Genomic DNA, 20,553 nt, shown 5'->3' on the forward strand with positions numbered 1-20,553 from the left:
GCAGAGCACTGGGCTGATGTAAGTGGGCAGTATAGAAATTGGATACCCAAAATCAGGGGGATAAAGGCATGGAATGATTGACTTACAAACTTTCATACATGGGGTGAATATATTCATAGGATTAAGGTGAAGGTGTCACTTAACTGCAATTGTTAGGCTAAAGAATTGTGCACAGGTGCCAAGTTGGCAAGGGGTGGATTGAGATCATTAAACTTTATTGTGCCAACCTGGCCGATAAACACATGTGGGATTAATTGAAGGGAAGAGCGATAAATGGCTTGGTGAGCCTCGCATTTCTATTTCTTGGGTTTCTTGCTTTCTGTTGGTCGGACCAGGGTGCAGCCCCCTTAGCCAGTTCCCTGCTTCAGCTGGCAAGGCTCACTTCCTGCAAGACATCCCTGAGGAGAAGCCACATGGACCTACCCCGATGCAGCTCTGGGAGCTGGAGAAGCCGTGTGGAGATTCCTGCCAGCACTGAGATGCTTACATGCTCACTGACTCAGCCTTCCTCCTGCAGTCAGCATCACTGTGTGTGTTTTGTAAGATTGAGGAGGACTTTGTGGATTGGTGTTGGACATATGGGCTAATGTTGGACTTATGAGCTTGGACAGCACTGGGTTGGAATGCTTTCTGAATGTACACTTACCCTTTATATAAAACTCTCTCATACATATGTGAGTTTCTGTGGATATGTTTCTCTAGAGTACCCAGACTAACAGCATCTAATTCTACTCTGACACACATGGGGTTGCCCAAGTTGAAGCCAATGCAACAGCAACTAGGGCTGGCCTGACCGTCAGTAGATAGCACAGGTGCTTTCCCATTTGTAGGAGCATTTCCAGTAAGTGGGCTGTCTCATGACACCATCTGGCTGCAAGTCAGCCTCTTTGCCCACATGATGTGGGAAGAGCTTCACCTGGGCTTCTCACTCACGCAGCTTTGCCTTGGGAAGATGGCCTAGGTGGGGAGAGTGACGAAACCAGGTTACAGATCAGAGCACCACCCACAATCCATTGTGGCAAGCAAATTTGTACATTTGTCGCCATCATCATTCTCAAAACATTTTCATTCTGCTTGAGCTCTTGGTATCCGCTCCTCATTTTTACCCCTTTCCTTACTCCCTTCCTGCCCCTCCTCCCTCATGAACCTGTTAGGCAGGCTAGCGCAGGGCTAAAAAAATGTCCATTAAAGCATGCCCAGAGAGCCAAGCACGGGAACAAGGAGTGGCGCACTGCACATGCTCAGAGGTTCAGGTTTCCCACCGGTGGGCATGGTGGGCGCTAAACCTGGATTGGCCCACCTAGGCCACCTGGATTGGCCCACCTGGGCCAGGTGAATTCAATGCAGCCAATGGGGTCAATCAGGGGTCGTCCACCACGCCTCCCCGTGGAATCCTTGAAAAGGCAGGAGCCCAGAGTCGAGACACATGCTTTTGTCTGCGTGATGCTGAGCAGCTTCTGCCAGGCTGCATGGTCGGGAGGAGTCCTATGGGTGCCGTGTAAACCTGAAACTTCTTCTAACTCTCATAAAACTCACTTGGATCATGAACCAGGCTTTGGCGTGAATTCTTTCTCACGTTTGAGCCAAGGACTGAGGTACAACTCTATCTCCAGAGAGATCTAACAAACCCTTGATAATTTATAAATTATTGTTATTTTGTCATGTCCACTGTCTCCCTTTGCCCACTTTCTGTTGTCCATTCCTCAGGGAGGGGGTTATATGTAGATCCTTGTGATCCATCCCCCCTTTCTACCCCACCTTCCCTCCACCCTCCTGGTATTGCCACTTTTACCACTGGTCCTGAAGGTATCATCCGTCCTGGATTCCCTGTGTTTCCAGTTCCTATCTGTACCAGTGTACATCCTCTGATCTAGCCGGATTTGTAAGGTGTCAGGGGAGCCCACCCCTAACAAATCATCACAAGTTCAGTAGGTGCAATTGTATAGGAAAATACATATATAGAGAGAGATTATAATAAAATCATAGAGAATAAGGAGAGATAGAAGAGAGATTGAAATAACGGAGTCAGACACATCTCATGGTAGCATGCTCACCTCAGCTCCTCTTGGTGGTATAAGGCAGGAGAGAGAACAGTAGAGCGAGCGATTTATTACTAACCAAGGCTTATATATCTTTTGGGAACAAGCAAACCCCCTAATTACAGGTAAGACCTACGTCACAGGAGGGGGTTGTGCTATAGGTACTACAGTAATGGGGGGATGATCTTCATGTAATAGGAAGGGGTGGCATTGGGGGTACACCTGTGATGAGATGGGCGGGCCCTAGATTCATGATGACCACCTAACCTTGATTTCCCTAGAGCTGGAGACTTTATTTAGCCTAAGCTTTCAGGGGAAGCAATCCACTGTCCCTAACAGCAGGGAGTGAGCCCTACCTATTATGGGAGAAACAATGGTGCTTGCTTGCTCTGGTTGGCTGGAGTCTTCAGGGCAATAACTTGACAATCATTTGCCATTAGTTGTAAGCAGTGTCCTAAGTCTAACATATATTTGGGGGAAACTACTTGGGAGAAATCTTTCTGTTTCCCACAGTACGGTACAATTGGGATCATGATGGGGGTGGGAGTGGGGGAGGTGGGGGGAGGCATTTAAGAACTAAAAGAAAGTTGTATTTTTCATTGTTCCTACACTGATTCCTGACTGGCTTGTCTCCTCCCCCATGACCCTTCTGGAAGGGGATGTCCAGTTGCCTACAGATGGGCTTTGGGTCTCCACTCTGCACTCCCCGTCATTCACAAAGTTAAGATTTTTTTGTTCTTTGATACCTGATCCCATTGACACGTCATGATCCCACAGGCTAGTGGGCTGCTTCTATGTGGAATTTGTTGCTTTTCAGCTAGTTGGCCGCTGGTTCATCATCTTCCCTCGCTTTTCAGTGCTCGTGGTACTCCCAGCCCTAGCTTCGGCTCCTCGCCAGTGGGCCCACTCACATTTCTTGTCCAATCCTCTTCTCCAGCATTGCTATTGAGTCGATTCTGACTCATAGTGACCATGTTGGACAGAGTAGAACAATCCCTGTGAGTTTTTGAGCCTGTAACTCTTTAGGGCAGCAGTTCTTAACCTTTGGGGGGTTGAACGACCCTTTCACAGGGGTCACCCGATTCATAACAGTAGCAAAATTAGCATTATGAAGTGACAACAAAAATAATTTTATGGGTGTGGGGTCACCACAACATGAAGAACTGTATTACATGGGTCAAGGTCTTAGGAAGGTTGAGAACCACTGCTTTAGGGCAATAGGAAGCCTTGTCTTTCTCTTACAGGTGGCTGGGCATTTCAAATTGTTGACCTTGCAGATCATAGCCCAACTTGAAACCACTGTGGCACCAGGGCTTCTTGGTTTCTCTTTTTCACTTCCCCTCCCACAATGCAGAGCCTGCAGTTCGTTCCCAATGCTCTGATCCCCAGAGGTGGATTGGTAGCTTATTCAGTAAACTAGGGCTCTACCTTCTACCTCCTCCCATGTGTTTTCCTCTGGCTATAGAGAGCATCTGACAAAGGTTAGCCCAGACCTAGTGCTCCAATGGGCATTTCTCATTGTGCCTCACAGGCTGGTAGACAGAGTTCAAAGACACCCAACCTCAAGTCTCATTCACAACAGTTAAGCTCCCTTAAGAAGAACAGGAATGTTAATGGAAAGTAAGACCCCTGACACCTTCCTTTTATGGAAGGGTATTCTGGGCTTAATTCTCCAAAAAGGCTGGTTGCTCTTTTTCTGAAAATCCAGGGGGGGGCATTTTCACAGATTACTTAAGCCATTTCAACACCAAGCTTTGGACTGAGTTTCACTTTTGTCTTGAGATGAGAGAAGAAATTATACCAAGAATACAGCCTCTTGGCACTTTAAATTTACTCAGTGTCAAATGCAAACCTGCTGAACTGATCAAAGAGGTGAGTTCAATTCTCTGCCAATAAGCTCAGCAACAACTCGCTTTTAGTAAAAACAAAACATCGTTAGATTCAGGAAAACCAGGGGTAGAATGATTTTGAAGTTGAATTCTATTTTGAGCTGTGGTTTGTTGTTGCTAGATGTCATCCTGTTGGTTCCAACCCACAGTGACCCCATGCACAACAGAACGAAACACTGCACAGCACCTGCACCATCCTCACAATTGTTCCTATGCCTGAGCGTATGCTTGCAGCCAGGTGTCAATCTATCTCGTTGAGGGCCTTCCTCTTTTTTCCACTCCCTCTTTTTTCTGTACCCATAAAGAGTTGTGGCTTACAGTTGCTAAATGCCACTCTTCCAGACACAGGCGACCAGCAGGAGCTGGTAGTAGAACACTTGGGGGTCTTGGTCCAGGGTCCAGGCTGGAAACACCAAGCAGCAGAACTCATGTTTTGGGCCCCACTTGTCTTGGGCCTCAGAAAGGGCTTCAAAGTTAGACTGTTGAAATGATGTCCTAGTCAGATACAATATGGAGTCACCAAGACCGATACACTGAGAAGCTGAGTCCTTTAACTCATGTCCTGTGAATGAAACTATGTAAATTTGATAGAAAGCATTTGGATAATATTTGGTGAATGAAAGAATTCCCTTTCACCAAGGGAGAAGATCATTCACTTGATGCCATGCAATACTGAGGCACCGTTGCCACAAATCAACAGATGCTCCACAGGAATGAGAGGAGACCCTTACTGGAAAATCAAGTTAAGACCAGAGAAGAATTGCGTCCACATTTCAAAGGTGGCATTTATATTTCTGTTGGTGGGTATGGGGGCTAAATGGGGAGGAGCCACCTCATGTTGGGAAGGGATGCTAAACAATAACTGTAGAGAAACCAGTTTTTATGTCCCTGGGAGAGACTTTTGAATAAGTGGGTTAGTCCTGGTTGGCTAGAGAAACAAATTCAAAGAGACACTCAGATGTGTATAAGAAAGAGCTTTATGTACAAGAGCAGTTGAATATTATGAAAACATCCCAGCCCAGTACAGATCAAGTCCGTAAGTCTGATATTAGCCCATATGTCCAATACCAATCTATAAAGTCCTCTTCAGACTCACGAAACACATGCAATAATTCCAAATGCAGGAAGATCACAAACCAGTGCATGGGAAGTCTTGTGGATCCAGTGGCGATGTAAGCATCTCGGCACTGGCAGGGGTCTCCATGGGGCTTCTCAGACTTCAGAGGTCTGGCTCCATCAGCCTCTCTCCATGTGTCCTCTTCACAGGAATGTCTCACAGGGAGTGAGCTGAGAGAGAGAGTGTCTCCTGCCTCCAAGGAGGAAACACACAGGAGTTCCCAGAATCCTCAGGAGAAGGCTATGCTCACACAGAGGACTCATTGGCTATATCCTGCTTGACAGGCTAGACTCCACCCCTATACTCTTAATCCTTAAATTGATACCGGATTATGTAACTAACACAATACGTTTCTAATCAACCCTTGGCGAACCACAAAATGGACTAAGTACAATGAACCTTAGACACTGGCCTTATGGGGAACATGGCATCTCCCAAAGGTCACACCAGAAGGACTCGATCGGGAAGCCCCACTGAGTGAACGGGGCCCTACCTCAAGACCACTTGTAGCTCTTGGACTTTGGGCTGAAATTTCCTGATGGACGAGAAAGCAAATGATGGGCACCCCAAGACTGTGGGTATTGTCATCATTGAAACTTGGGTGGGACCCCAATAAAGGGGACCAAGGAGCACCTTATATTTAGTATCCCAATGCTAAATAATGTTCCCCTTGCGTTAATAAGACAGGTATCCATCTGAGAGGCAATCTGCTTGTAAAGAACATTACAAGAAAATTTCCCCTAGCACCAACCCGCATGCTCAATGTTAACAGAGTTCAATCATTCAAGAATGCAATCTGTACAAAGTAATTACTCATGGATAGCAGCTCACAGTTGGACTGCACTAGCTATACCAGCATAAATTCCTCATATCAACAATCCCTTAAATTCTATGCCATTGGATAAATTATTGATGTTATCAGTGCAATTGCCTTACACCTCAGGGGAATGATTGATAATGTGTTTCTGTCTCAATACTCACTTTTATGAAGAGATCACTGAAGATAAGTGTGCTGCAGCACAGTGGTGAAGAAAGCAGATCAATACCTGGTCATCAATTGGAATAGTGTCTGGGGCCTTAAAAGCTTGTACTCAAACAAGCATCAAAGCGAGGCGTCAACTAGGTCTACACAGAAGCACAGCAACTTGTCGGATTCAAAGATGACAATAACAAAATCCAAATATGATGAAGGGAAAAGTATCAGCTTAAATTGTGAACTCCCAATTTGCAGAGGGCTTTGGAGAACAGGGGAGCCCCAATCCATCTTCAGATAAGTCTCTGGCAGATCCCATTTGACCACAGCTGAGGGACTCAACAGCTTGACGATCAGACAGCGATAATTGTAAACCTGACTATGGTGGGTCGAACCATGGTATATGATACCTGGTCAGTTGACCTCCTTCTTGACCCAACCTGAATTTGTTGTGGGCTCAAGTATTTCTTGCTTGTTTCATGACAAATTTCCTCTGTGGCTTGTCTTAATATTGCTGGTAGTCTTTTCTTTCTGCTCTTAATTTTTATCTTATTTTTCATTTTGGGTTTTTAAAATTGTTTCTGTTATGCTCCCCAGTTTAAGAAGCACAGAAGGAGTGAATGCATAGAGACAATAACGGATGCACTGATTTATCAGGGATAGGGGTGATGAGGGGAATTTGCTAGTCTGGGTAGACTAGAGAAACAAATCCAGGGAGACTCATATGTGTATAAGACAGAGTTGTATATAAAGGGTAATTGTAAATTAAGAAAGCATCCCAACCCGGGCCAGGCCAAGCTCATTAGTCCAATATTAGCCCATATGTCCACCACCAATCTATAAAGTCCTCTTCAAACTCACAAAACACAAGCAATGACACCGAATGCAGCACGATCATAGGCCAGTAGGTAGCAAGTCTTTGGATCTGGTGGCATTGTAAGCATCTCAGCACTGTCAGGGTGTCCACGTTCTTTCTCCAGCACCCAGGGCTGCATCACGGTAGGTCCATGTGGCTTCTCCTCAGGGATGTTTTGCAGGAAGTCAGTCTTGTGTCTTGTCAATAGAGCGTCTCTAAGGGAATGAGGAGAAAGTGTCTCCTGCCTCCAATGAGCAAATACAAGAGTTCCCAGAATTCTCAGGAGAAGGCCATGCCCACACAGAGCCTCAATGGCTATGAGTCAATGGACAGACTAGACTCCACCCCTTCATTCTTAATCCTCTCAAGTCCCAAATTGACACTAGAATACATAACCACCACAGGGAGCAAATAATGAATGCAAGACTGGGGAGGGCGCACTACACCTGATAATGATGATGTGCAACTTTTTAAAACAACAACACAAGTATAGAAGTGTAAGGTATGTGAATTATATATCAATACGCCTTTCTAAAAATAATTACCTTGGACCTGAAGTGGTAAAAGGGGATTTCGACTTAAGCCCTTTGCATCAGTATATGTATGGATTGTGATAAGAGTTGTATGAGTCCCTAATAAAATGTAAAAAAAGAAAAGGGAAAGAAAAAAAAAGAAAAGAAAATGATTAGGGTAAAGAATGTACAGATGTGCTTTATACAATTAATGTATGTATATGTATGGATTGTGATAAAAGTTGTATGAGCCCCTAATAAAACATTTTTTTAAAAGGGGGGGATTTCGTTGAATCAGATAGTTAACTTGAAGATATATTAATTATGTTGCCTATGTTTAAAGCCACCTTTTCGGAAATATAAAAATTTCAAACATGCTACAGTACCCGACATTTTCTCATTTTTGACTAAACTAGAATACCTACGCACTGGCTGTGACAAGTGCTTTATCAACCTCGTGGAGTCCTGTCATGAACAAAGGAGTTTTGAAGCCACCAACCTGGCCAGTTGGGGGATGGTGGGTAAGCCTGGGTGGCCAGATAATATTGGGATCCTAGGGTTCTGGTCGCTTTTCTCCTGTAGGGAAAACACTGTCACATATGACCACTTCAGTACCTGGACAAACCCAGGCGTTAGGGATATTAAAGATGAGGAAGTCTCACCGTCCACATTGAAGTTGGAAGAAAACTACACTTTGGAGTCTGTGACTGTCAGTTTGGAAATTACCAATGCTTTTGACAAAGCCAAGACTGACTTTTATGGAATGTCATCTAAGAGAAACCGGTCCCTGTGTACCAAGTTGGTGCGCTGATGCTTTGTAGAAGTCAACGAGGAGGGCATGGAGGCAGCCAGGGTGGCTGCATTGGTAGCAGTGGTGGAATGTGGAAGCCCAGCACTCGTTCAATACAGAGCACCATTTTTCTTCTTCGAGCACAATAAAGATGTTCTGTGGAAGGTTTTCTTCTCCATGAGAAATTCCTTCCTGCCACCTTCTGTCTGTCATGAGCTCACTCCACATGTGTGCGCAGTTGACCTCAGCCAGGGAGCAACAAAACTCCTAAATAATGGTCATTTAAAAAACACAAAACAACAGAAAAGGAGCTGAGAACTTCGATCTTGGTGATACCTGTACTTCACCTCATGTTGCAACACCTTTAGGATGCTGTGGGCTACACTGGAAATTGGAGCAGAGTTTAGAATATCAATTCAGGGTTTTAAAAATACCTATCCTAGAACTGTGGGCGTCCTAGTAGCATAGTGGGGCTATGCCCTGAACTGCTAACAATACGGCCAACAGTTCCAACTCACCAGCAGCTCCAAGGGGGAGAGATGAGCCTGTCTAATCAATAAAGATTTAAAGTCTCCCCCAATAAATGACAACTTAGGACATATACTTATTATTTTCATACTCTCTTGGCTTTTTAATGTCATGCTTTAGTACGGCAGGCATCGTTCTGCTTTGCAAATGAGCATTAGTGAAAGTTTTGCTCTGTGAGTTTACTTTAAAACAACAACAAAAAAATTAAGTGCTAGAGATGTAGGAGCAAATGGCTATTCATAAACTTTATCCCCAAACTTTCACCTGAACAATGTCTCTCCTCTTCCCTGGATGTCCCTTTGTCCAGGTCCAAGCACTCCAGGTCCAAGACCACCACGACCACTTTAAATCACTGTTCATCTCCCCAATGACAGCATCCTCTCCTCTGCTCCTTGGAGATCCCAGAGGGACCCACATCATTGTTCAGTCCCTTAAAAAATCTTGAAAACACATTTTAACCATGTTGGCAGGAGAAGGAAAAGAGAGAGTGATGATGGGGACTGGATGTAGGAGAAAATAGCCGCCTTAATAGTAATTCCTTCACATGGTGAGAGGTGCCTCTCCTGGGAACCCAATAACTGCCACCAAGCTGTTTCTGGACTACAGCAAACCTACAGGGGAGGGTAGAATTGCCCTTGTGGGTTTGGTTTCCCAGACTGTAACTCTTTGTAGAAGCAAAAAGCTGCCTCTTTCCTCCTCAGGGCCACTGGCAGTTCTGAACTGCTGCCCTTGAAGTTAACAGCTCAACAAGCAACCACTATGCTGCCAAGACTTCTGGGAAAGCTTTGGTATTTACTGGCCCGCAGTATTTTCAGCTGCAGGGCATTGCCAAAAGGGAAGTGGTCGCTCAAAACTTCTGCTTGGGTTTGGTTATCAGTTGCACTTCCCAAGGCACAGAATCTTCCACCAGAGCTTTGTGTAAAATAGGCTCAAGGACACTCACACAAATACCAGAGACTACAAAGTTTAAATAGACATGGCAAAAGGAATTGTACCCAGTGAGGGGAATCCTTTCATCTCTGTAGAGTAAGGATATCATTCAGTTTCTTTCTTTTCTGTTTTTGTGTTTTTGGCTCTGATTCACTTTCATCAGTGAACAGAATATTTCAGGAATTCTTTGGAAATTCCTCCAAATACATGTTGACACGCCTGACAAACTTCCCGTGTTCCCTAACATTAGCTTTAAGGATAAGCAAGGGACAATGGCAAGACTTTGCCTCGTTTACTTTGGACCGCTTACCAGGATGGTCTAGTCCCTGAAGAAAAACATTATGCACGGCGAAGTCGGCCAAAAGAGCAAGATTCTCCAGAAGATGGATCGACACATTGACTGCACCCATCGACTCAACCATAGCAAGGACTGTGAGGCTGACCCAGGATGGGCAGCGTCTCGTTCTGTTGCATATGGGGTCAGTGCGGGTTAGAACCAACTTGATGTCTATGTACAACATAACAATACAATCACTCCCCAGGGTACTAAGAGCTGCGGACGGACTGGACGGAGAGCGTGGGGAATAATCTGTGGAAAGTTGATAGGGGTTTCGCTGGAGAACTTGTTGGTCAGATACCAGTATGAAGGAGCCCATCCTGCAACCCACCATCTATGAAATAACTGTCTAGACTGACAGCGATGTTAGTAACCGTACAATTCCGTAAATGGATGGCAAGTTGCGGGAGACCGCTTTCTCCTGTTGGCGTGGGGGAACTCGACAAACAGCACGTCCACCAATGAGTCACCAGTAAGACAAATGGCTTCAACATTAAGCTATGTGACTAGAGTGTGCCTTTGACATGACTCAAAGGTACATACTTTACTTCTGTGGTTTTCCTCTCTACAGCCCACAACCGCAGGCTAACTATGAGGAAACTATCAGGAAAAAAGTGGGGAGGATATCCTATATTGATCAGGACTCCTTAAGACTGTCACGGTCACACAAAACAAGGGCTGGCTGGGTGTTCCCCAATCAGGGCGCAGACCCCACTTTGCAGCTCCACTTTAAACAAACTGTGGGGAGAGGTGGGAGCGGCTTGGCAGGGCTGGGGTGGGGGTGGGGTGATGCTCTGTCACCCATTCCCAGGTCCAGAAACCCAAGAGACAAGGAAAGGGGTGGGGGCTGTCCCACAGGTTCTGGGCTCACGCTAAGGTGCAGACACAGCAGGCTTGGGCAGCTGGCAGAGAAGCGGCTGCGCCAGGCAATTCAGCTTTAAGAAAGCTCTCCTGCAAGCTCCCTCCCCACAGCCAAGATACACAAAAGGAAGGTCTGCTGGACCACGGGGCCCTGAAGGAGGAGCCCAAGAGGAGATCACGAGGTTGTCGGCAAAAGCTGCGCCTGCAAAAGTGGAGAGGAAGCCAAAACAGGCACCAGGAAAGCATAAATCATCGGACAAAAGAAAGTACAAACAAAAGGGAAAAGAGGAGCAAAAGGGAAACAGGCTGAAATCGCTAACTAAGAAACTAAAGATTACCTGCCGAAAGTGGAGAAACGAAAACAGGAGGCGAGTCCAGCGCAGTCTGACCTCACCACAACAGGGTGAACCACCAAGGGTGTGCAACAGAGCAGCCAGGGGAGCGCAGCCATGAAGTCCCCAAGGAACACCAAAAATCTGCTGCGGGGGTGGGGGGAGTAGGGAGTGGGGGTCAGGGCGTGGCACCCCATCAGACAGGAAAACACTCTTAACAATCAGCAAACAGAAAACACTCAGAAAGGTCAACAAACAGACCTAGAACCTAGGCTTTACATGTTTTGCCCTGTTTTTTTTTCTTTTTTAAATTGTTTTGCTCTGTCTTATTTTCAGGCTTATTATTGTCTCTGAATGTCTATCTAGATAAAATAGGCGGGGTAAAGAATCCTGAGGAAAAAACAATGGGATCAACAGTTGGGGGTGGGCATGGGAGAGGGGGAGGTGGGAGAGAGGACAAGGAAACAACACATGATCTAAAATCAATGGTGAGGTGCATGTAGGAGGTCTGGTAGGGCTTGATCAAGGGCAATGTAACCAAGAGGAATTATTGAAACCCAAATGAAGGCAGAACATGATAGAAATAACTAGGAAGCAAAGGGCATTTATAGAGGCCTAAATTAAAGCATGTACATATGTAAATATATTTATGTATAATGATGGGGAAATAGATCTATGTGCATATATTTATAGGTTTAGTTTTGAGGTAGCAGATGGACATTGGGTTTCTATAAGCTCTTTTTTCTAATAACCTGGCATTCTGTGATGCTCACTTTCTCGACATGATCACCAAATACAAAGCGGGTACATAAGCAAATGTGGTGAAGAAAGCTGATGGTGCCCAGCTATCAAAAGGTATAGCGTCTGGGGTCTTAAAGACTTGAAAATAAACAAGTGACCATCTAGCTGAGAAGCAACAAAGTCCACATGGAAGAAGCACACCAGCCTGTGTGATCATGAGGTGTTGATAGGATCAGGTAGCAGGCATCAAAGACCCAGAACAAAAAAATCATATCACTGTTAATGAGGGGGCGTGTGGAGTGGAGACCCAAAGCCCATCTGTAGAGAATTGGACATGACCTTAAAGAAGAGTTGTGGGGAGAAGACGAGCCAGTCAGGGTGCAGTATAGCACCAATGAGACATACAACTTTCCTCTAGCTCTTTAATGTTTCCTCACCCCCACTATTGTGACCCCAATTCTACCTTACAAATCTGGCTAGACCAGAGCATGTATATGGGTACAGATAAGAGCTGGAAACACAAGGATTCCAGGACAGATAACCCCGTCAGGACCAATATTGAGAGTAGCAATACCAGGAGGGTAAGGGGAAGATGGGGGAGGAAAAGGGAACTGATCACAAGGATCTACATATAACCCTCTCTCAGGAATATGGGCAACAGAAAAGTGGGTGACAGGAGACATCCTTGGCCAGTGCAAGACATGAAAAAAAAAATTTATAAATTATCATGGGTTCATGAGGGAGGGGTAAAAATGAGGAGCTGATACCAAGGGCTCAAGTAGAAAGAAAATGTTTTGAAAATCATGATGGCAACAAATGTGCAAATGTGTTTGACATAATGGGTGGATGTATGGATTGTGATAAGAATTATACAAGCCCCCAATAAAATTATTTTAAAAATTGTATACAAATTGTTCATAATGTTTCTGTACTGATCTGAAAACAACCAATAAAATGCCAGTTACAAAAGGAAAAAAAAGCCATTTACATTTGAGAAATTGCCCCAGCGAAAATCAGGCCAAGGAAGCATGACAGCTAAATGTCATGGGGTATCTTAGATGAAATCATGCAACAGAAAACAAACAGTAAACAAAACTAAGGAAATATGAATAAAATGTGTACTTCAGCTAATATCAATATTGGTTCATTAATTGTAGCAAATGTGCCAAATTACTGTAAGATGTTAACAAACTACTATCTTCACAACTTTTCTGTTATTCAAAACAATTCTAAAGTACAAAGCTTATTTTAAGAATAAGATTTGCGGACCGGTCTGTTGAGGGTGTCCCGAGAAGTCACCGCCCGCCCAGGCGGCCCAGCTTTGGCCTCGCAGGCCTCTCCTTTGCGTGCTTCCAAGGGACACACCGCTCCAGGCCTCCGGGGGTGACAGCGAGCGAGTTGCTCTGCTGTGACCCTTCATCTTCTAGAGATGCATCCTGACTTGTCTCCATACCTGCACACTGAAGAATGCAGCGCCTTGATTAACTTGCTAAAGTAATGCCACAGAAATGTAAGAGTTCAGCGCAATGTGGATTGCTTTCTCCATTAATGGAAGGGGATTTGGGAACATCTTAGTAAGCGATCTTGGAACTTAGTAAAGATAAGCAAGTGATATTCATGGTTTTCCCCAAACCACCTTCTTTGTGACAGCACGGCGTTCTGAAATTTTGGGGGCATTGCAATGATCTCAATCGGGAGATGAGGAAATGCCTGAAACATGAGTATGCAGAAAAGAGGGCCAGGAGCAGGGAGCATGGTGATTTGATGCGAAAGAGACTTGAATCCTCCAGAGGAGTCTGCGAAATGAAGTACATTTTCTCCTGAAGCCTTGACTGAGCGAAGACCTCAAGACTCTTGGTTGAGAATCTGTTTTATTTGGTCTCCACGATCCTGTGACTGCGAAGTGTGACCTCCTTTTGAACTTGAAGAAGGGGGGAGCCCAGGACTTTGTGGGTGTCAAGTGGGGCCTTTAGTCATAGTGGTCTGCCCCCTGCCAACGCTCTTCTAACATGTGACCCTCGCCGTCTACAACCAGCTAACATGGAGTAACCTATCTCCCTCAATAAAATAACTTATTAAAAAAAAAAAAAAGAATAAGTTTGCTTTTGGGGCCATTGCTGAAGGAGTAGTGTCCAAAATGAAGTTCAATCCCTTTGAGACTTCGGACCGGAGCCAAAACCGGAAAAGGCATTTCAGTGCCCCTTCCCACGTTCGCAGGAAGATTATGTCTTCCCCGCTTTCCAAGGAACTTAGACAGAAATACAATGTTCGGTCCATGCCTATCCGCAACGTCATCTACATTGAGCGGGTGCAGCGAGATAAAGCTAACGGCACCACTGTCCATGTGGTCATTCACCCCAGCAAGGTGGTGATTACGAGGTTAAAACTGGACAAAGACCGCAAAAATATCCTGGAGCGGAAAGCCAAATCTCACCAAGTTGGAAAGGAAAAGGGCAAATACAAGGAAGAATCACTTGAGAAGATGCAAGAGTGAAATATCTTGTACACAACTTTTATTAAAAGCGGCATATTTGAAAAAAGAAGAATAAGATTTAAACTACCTATCAGCTAAAAACAAAATGATATTAGTTCTAGCAAGTGCACTAAGGAAGACAAAAGTAAAAGGCATATTGATTGTAAGCAAATAAATAAATGTGCACTTATTTGAGGATGATGTGTAAAAATGACTTGGGAGATGTGGGTGACTTCCTCTAACTTCACAAGGAAGAAGAGGAGGATAAGATCAACAGCTCAAGGCTCATCCCTTTTAAGGGGCCTTGAGACACATCTCCACATTCCAATATTCTGACCAATTCTGACACCAACCATCCCTCCCACAGCACGTCTACCTCTCTCCTTTGTTCAGTAAGTCATTGTAATGGCCACATGGAACTCACGGACCACACTCACAGTCATGGGGTCCATTGGAGAAGCAAAAACTTATAAATTGGGATAAAAATGACTAGGATATATGAGGGGGTATCCCCCCCCCATAAATTAGAAAAGATTTCCATTGGGCAGAGCTTTCATAGTACACATTTTTCCACTAGGCAAATACTGAGCAACTTGCTCTCAGTTAGTGCACCAAGTGGCATCACCTGGGAAGGTTCTCTCTGGTCACAGTGAATTTTTTTCATAAAAGCAGTTTTGTACAAACCTCATTTTGGGGGATGGCTGATTTAAGAGAACAGTGTGCAGATGTTAAATTTTGTTTCCTGTGCAGGAAAAATGCTGCAGAAACTTGTGATGTTGAACACAGCTTATAAGGACAGTGCTATGGGAAACACTCAAGTGTACGAGTGGTTATCTCATTTCAAATGTTGATTGATGACAAACCTCTTCATGCGTTTGTGATCAAAGACTGATGAAGGACCATTGAAGAGCTGGGGAAGTTATCTGGACTCTCTTGGAGTTCCGTTCAGTGAATTTTGATGGAAGACTTGAGAATGAGAAGGGTTGCTGTGAAGTTTGTGTCTTGGGTTCTGACTGACCAGGAAAAAGAGCATCGAGTGGAAACATGCTGTGCTTTGAAAGAACATCTCTCAAGCGACCCAGGCTTTTCCCCCCAAAATCCTTAGAGGTGACAAGACATGGTGCTATTCTTATGACTCCAAAAGCGAACATCATTCAGGCCAGTGGAAGATGCCATTGTACCTCGCCCCAAAAAGGTTGTCAAGTGAAATCAAAGATCAATACAATGCTCATTTGTTTTTTAATGTGAGCGGGACAGTGCATTTGGAGTTTGTACCACCAGGTCAGACTGTTAATCAAGTTTTCTACATAGAGGTTCTGAAAAGATTGTGTAACAGTGTTTGACAAAAAACCCTGATATGTGCAGACAAGGGACTAATTTTTCCAACACTACAATGCTCATGCAGCCAGCTCAGTATGCCCCAAACCAGCATGCCTCTCTTGCCCCCACACGCCTGACTTATCTGACCCCACTCCATGCAACTTCTTTTTGTTTCTGCAAATGAAGAGGGAGGTGAAAGGACAGCAATTTGATGACATAGAAAAAGTGAAGAAAAGACGAGGGAGGTGCTGTAAGCCATCCAAACAGATGTTTTTAGAAATGTTTCCAAGAATGGAATAGCAAGTTTGACAAATGTATTACAAGTAATGGAGAATACTTTGAAGGTAATAAGGTTGTTTTGTAAAAAAAAATTTAAATCCATATCTTTGAAAAAAAATTCCAGGTTCTTCTTGGGGGGAATACACCCTTATAGTTCTTCAAGAAAGCTTTTTCCAAGCCTTGTTCACACGCTGGCCTCTATCTGACCATTGGCCAGGCCTCTCTCCCGCTTGGGTAAGAGTTATAAAACTCTTAGCTCTGCCAACAAGTTCCCCCACTCCACCGATAAGTGTCCCTCCCTAAGTGACCCAAGTGACCACTGAGTGACCAGCACTAGCTCCGAGGGTCAGTAACTGTCTCTCCATGAGGTGCCTGGAGGCACTCTACTTTTCCAGGAGGCCTCCTGCGCACTCAGCGTTCTTACTCTGTGGTGTGGAAAACCCACCTGACCATCAACAGTCAGTCTCCTACCCATCTTCTGGGTCTGCTGTCATGGTTTCCTGTGGCTGTCGCTGCTGCTTCTCAGTGACTCTGCTGTTACAGATCTCTTTTTGTGTCTCCTGCATTGAGGGCATTCCCAGCATAGCGATTCCAGGTGCAAAGAATGTGTTGTACTCCTGGGTCTAATTTCTTGATAGTTGTGAAGAACCCCCTCCCCCTTTCTTTCCCCTCCCCCCCTGCCCCACCGCCAAGTTCACCTGCTAACCTCTCTGCCAGCTTCTCTCTCTTTTCATTTCCTGAAAGCTAAAAGGTGTGGCTCAAGCCAGGTATGATTTCAGTAATATTTAAGGCTAGAGATTTGAATAACATTTTTAAGGGTGTTAGTGGAGCAAGGGTAGTGGCTTGAATCATACCTTCTAGTAAGATAAGACTTAAAACCAAACTCACTGCCACAGGGTCAATTCTGACTCACAGAGACCCTACAGGGACAGGGCCGAACTGCTCCTCTGGGTTTCTGAGATTGTGATTCCCTACAGGAGTAGAAAACCTCATCTTTATCCTGGAGAGTGGCTGGTGGTTTTGAACTTCTAACCTTGTGGTTAGCAGCCCAATGGGTAACCCACTATGCCAACAGGGGTTCGTAAGATATGAGGAAGCTGCAAAAAGTTTTTGAAACAATTAATCAGAACTTATTATTTTCTAATTCCATTTTCCATGAACTTTTTGAAGCACCCTCATATATCCTACACTAATCCTGCCTCAGTAACATAATGGACAATGCACTCCCAAATGCAACCATAAAGCAGGCATAGAGACTGGGATTCACAACACATCACAAAACTGAGGATCATATCACAAAACAGAAGACAACCACATACTACTGGGAATTATGACAGACTAAGGTGACACATAATTCCAACAATCGCAGGTTTCATGCAGCTTATTTACATAGTCATAGCAATCACTGTGTGGGGTCACAAAGACTCGGACTAGAAGGGCTGTGTTCACAGTTCACTGCACCACAACATGACTGTCAGTTTATACTTCTATGGTGACATGCTGGCCGCTATGCCCCAAGCTATTCAAACATCAGCAGGGTCGCCTCTGGTGAACAAGTTCCAGTGAGCTCTCGGAGTGGAGGGAGCTCCCTTTTATTTTTCTTTGTTTTTCCTCAGCTCCAGTGGAGTCTAAGACAGACTCAAATGATAAACCTGGTAAACAACTTCTGAAAATTAGCCAATGAGTAGTAGGCTGTGGATAACAGCCGAGTATTGTCTGAGGTGGTATACATAGATGAGCCCCTAGGTTGGAAAGAACTCAAAAAACACAGTGGCTACAACAGGCTTGGACAGACGGACAATCTTAAAGGGCCAGGTAACGTTGTGTTATTTTCTGTATGGAGTTGCCATAAGTCAGAGTTGATTCAACAACAACAATCTTTTTTTTCATTCATTATTTTTTGGGGAGCTCTTACAAATGTCATACATTCCATAATTCTAATAGATCAAGCATAATTGTACAGTTGCTACTACAATCAGTTTCAAAACCTTTTCTTTCATCTTGAATTCTTTGATATCATCTCCCTTTTGTCCCCTCCCCCATCCTTCCCACAGGAACCCTTGTTGTTATTGTTATATATTATTATCCTGTTCTATAAATATATATAGCTGTTCTATAAATATAAATATAACACATATAAATATAAACTTATTTATATATAAATATAATTTATAAATATATATATACCTGTTCTATAAATATATATAGCTGGATCTTACATCAGCTACCTCCCCACCCCACTCCCATCCCCTACTCTATTGCCCCATATCCTCAGGGAATCGCTCATTACTCCTGTTGCTGTTTCTGAAGGGTCATCCATTCTGACATTCCTGAATCGAATGATCTTAATTATACACATGAACATCTGTAGGTCTAACAGTATCAATGAGGTGAAACACAAGCCTTAATAGTAAGGGGAGGAACCATTAAAGAACCAGAGGATAGTTATATGTTTCATCAATGCTGTACTGCCGACTGAATTCTTCAACACCACCACCCCACAAGCCCCTCTGTGAGGACCTATCCAATTGTCTTACAGGTGTTGGGTCTCCACTTTGTCCATGCTCCTTCACATCAACTTGATTGCTTGTTTTTGACCTTCTGGTACCTATTCCCATTGACACCTAATGATCACACAGGCTGGTGTGCTGCTTCCATGTGGGCTTTGTTACTTCCCTGCTCAATGGCCACTTTTTTGACTTCAAGCCTTTAAGACCCCAGGTGCTATATCTTTTGATAGCCAGGCACCATCAGCTGTCTTCGCCACATTTGCTTATGCACCCATTTTGTCCTCAGCATTCATGTTGGGAAGGTATCATACAGTGCCACATTATTAGAACATCAACAACAATCTTAAAGCTGCTGACTGTGATTTTATGCGTGGCTCTTTCCAATGCAGTGTCTCGTATTATTACATGTCACTACAGGGGTTAGTTCAATCAGACACACTCATCTATTTCTCATGTTTGAAATGAACCTGTACATTACAAAAGTCTCCAAGTCCATTTCAGTTTTACTTGTCCTCCTTTTTCACTCGTTCTGACCAATATTTAGCTCTGAGGGGTAAGGAATCTGGAGGGATTTTAAAGCTAGGAGAGAGCCTTCACTCTCTTTTAAAGATGTTGGTTTTTTAATGAATGTGTTATTTAATTTGTTTTTAAAGAAGCATATTCTATGTAGCTGCACTGTCCTCTCTACAGATGAAATCAGTAATAAAGTCCTGTTAAATGCCCCATAAGTGTAGTGCTCTTTTCTTCTGTCCCATCCTCCCTCCCTCCAATCTCTAATTTCCTATACCTCCCCTGTCCCTGCTCATGGTCTCCTCGTAGTCTTCAGTCTTATCTTGTGGGCCAAAAACATTTTTGCTTTTCTTTGTTTTTCCTTATAATAATGGTGTCATTAAATATTATTCTTTTATAAGACTAATTAGCTTTGCTAAGCATAATGCCCTCTGGTTTTGTCCATGTCTTGCAGTGTTTGTTGTTGTTGTTGATGGATAATATTCCATTGTAGCTATGTACCAGGGTTCATTTATCCATTCCTCTGTAATCAGAACTTGTGGTTGTTTCCATGTTTTTGTCATTATGGAAATTTCTGCAATAAATAAATATAGGCGTGCATATGTCGTTTTGTGTTGTGTTCTTTTTTTAATAAATCATATTTATTGGGGGTTCTTATAGCTCTTATAACAATCCATATATCACTTGTATCAAGCACATTTGTACATATGTTGCCATCATCATTTTCTTTTTTTAATTAATAAATCTTTTTATTGGGGCTCATACAACTCTTATCACAATCCATACATCAATTGAGCAAAGCACCCTTATACATTCGTTGCCTTCGTCATTCTCAAAATTCGCCTTCCACTTGGGTTCCTGGAATCAGCTCGATTTGTGTGTTGTGTTCTTTATTTTTTTAGGCTATATCCCCAGGAGAGAGATTGCATTTGCATTTGTATCAGGAAGCACCATATGGATTGTTGCTTTGCGATATTGGCAACATCAAAATACAACCAGATCATTTCGGATCACACATTTTTCTCTTATTCCTCCGGCCCAGTTAGTGTCCTCTCACCCCACCCTGCTTATTTTGAATTCTGTGCTTCAGAAACGGTTTTTTCCCCTTGTCAAGTAGCATTTCTTCTATATTTAGATTTACCTCTGTTAACTCAAAACATACTAGGGACACACAATGGTGGGAGATTTGATCAACTTGGTTGAACTAAATCTGATAGGTTTGGGCTGGATTTTATCTCCTTTTTACATGAACACAAAAATAAGACCTCGGCTTACACAGCAGCCATTTTATTTGTATTCGATTGTTGGTGAGAGATCATCAATAAACCAAAGACCTCACTTCCTTTAAGTCATACTGATTCCTCTTTATGAGGCAGAGAGGGAGTAATAGGAAAAAAGTTAAGCTTTGAAAGATTTTCAGTAGTAGAGGCATCAGTAAGCGTCAAAGTCATAAAGCATAGGCTTGTGTTTCACCTCATTGATACTGGTAGACCTACAGATGTTCATGTGCATAATTAAGATCGTCCGATGCAGGAGTGCCAGAATGGATGACCCTT

General features: G+C 43.8%; 1 protein-coding gene, 1 long non-coding RNA gene and 1 pseudogene across 2 annotated transcripts; 2 read left to right on the forward strand and 1 right to left on the reverse strand.

Moving 5' to 3' along the window:
* Positions 1-4,902: 4,902 nt before the first annotated feature.
* LOC142426126 (uncharacterized) lies at positions 4,903-11,434 on the reverse strand. The gene is made up of 3 exons (XR_012779726.1): positions 11,171-11,434; positions 8,969-9,144; positions 4,903-7,506 (listed from the first exon to the last, which is right to left on the reverse strand). It is a non-coding gene; the product is annotated as an uncharacterized LOC142426126 (long non-coding RNA).
* Positions 11,435-13,334: 1,900 nt separating this feature from the next.
* LOC142437437 (COX assembly mitochondrial protein 2 homolog) lies at positions 13,335-13,712 on the forward strand (annotated as a pseudogene).
* A 330-nt stretch (positions 13,713-14,042) lies between these two features.
* On the forward strand, positions 14,043-14,399 carry LOC142440178 (large ribosomal subunit protein uL24-like). Its single transcript, XM_075542718.1, has one exon. The coding sequence runs from the start codon at positions 14,043-14,045 to the stop codon at positions 14,397-14,399; it is 357 nt and encodes a 118-aa protein (XP_075398833.1).
* Positions 14,400-20,553: the final 6,154 nt, after the last annotated feature.

This window comes from Tenrec ecaudatus, chromosome 1, assembly GCF_050624435.1.
Source record: "Tenrec ecaudatus isolate mTenEca1 chromosome 1, mTenEca1.hap1, whole genome shotgun sequence".
NCBI lineage: Eukaryota > Metazoa > Chordata > Mammalia > Afrosoricida > Tenrecidae > Tenrec > Tenrec ecaudatus.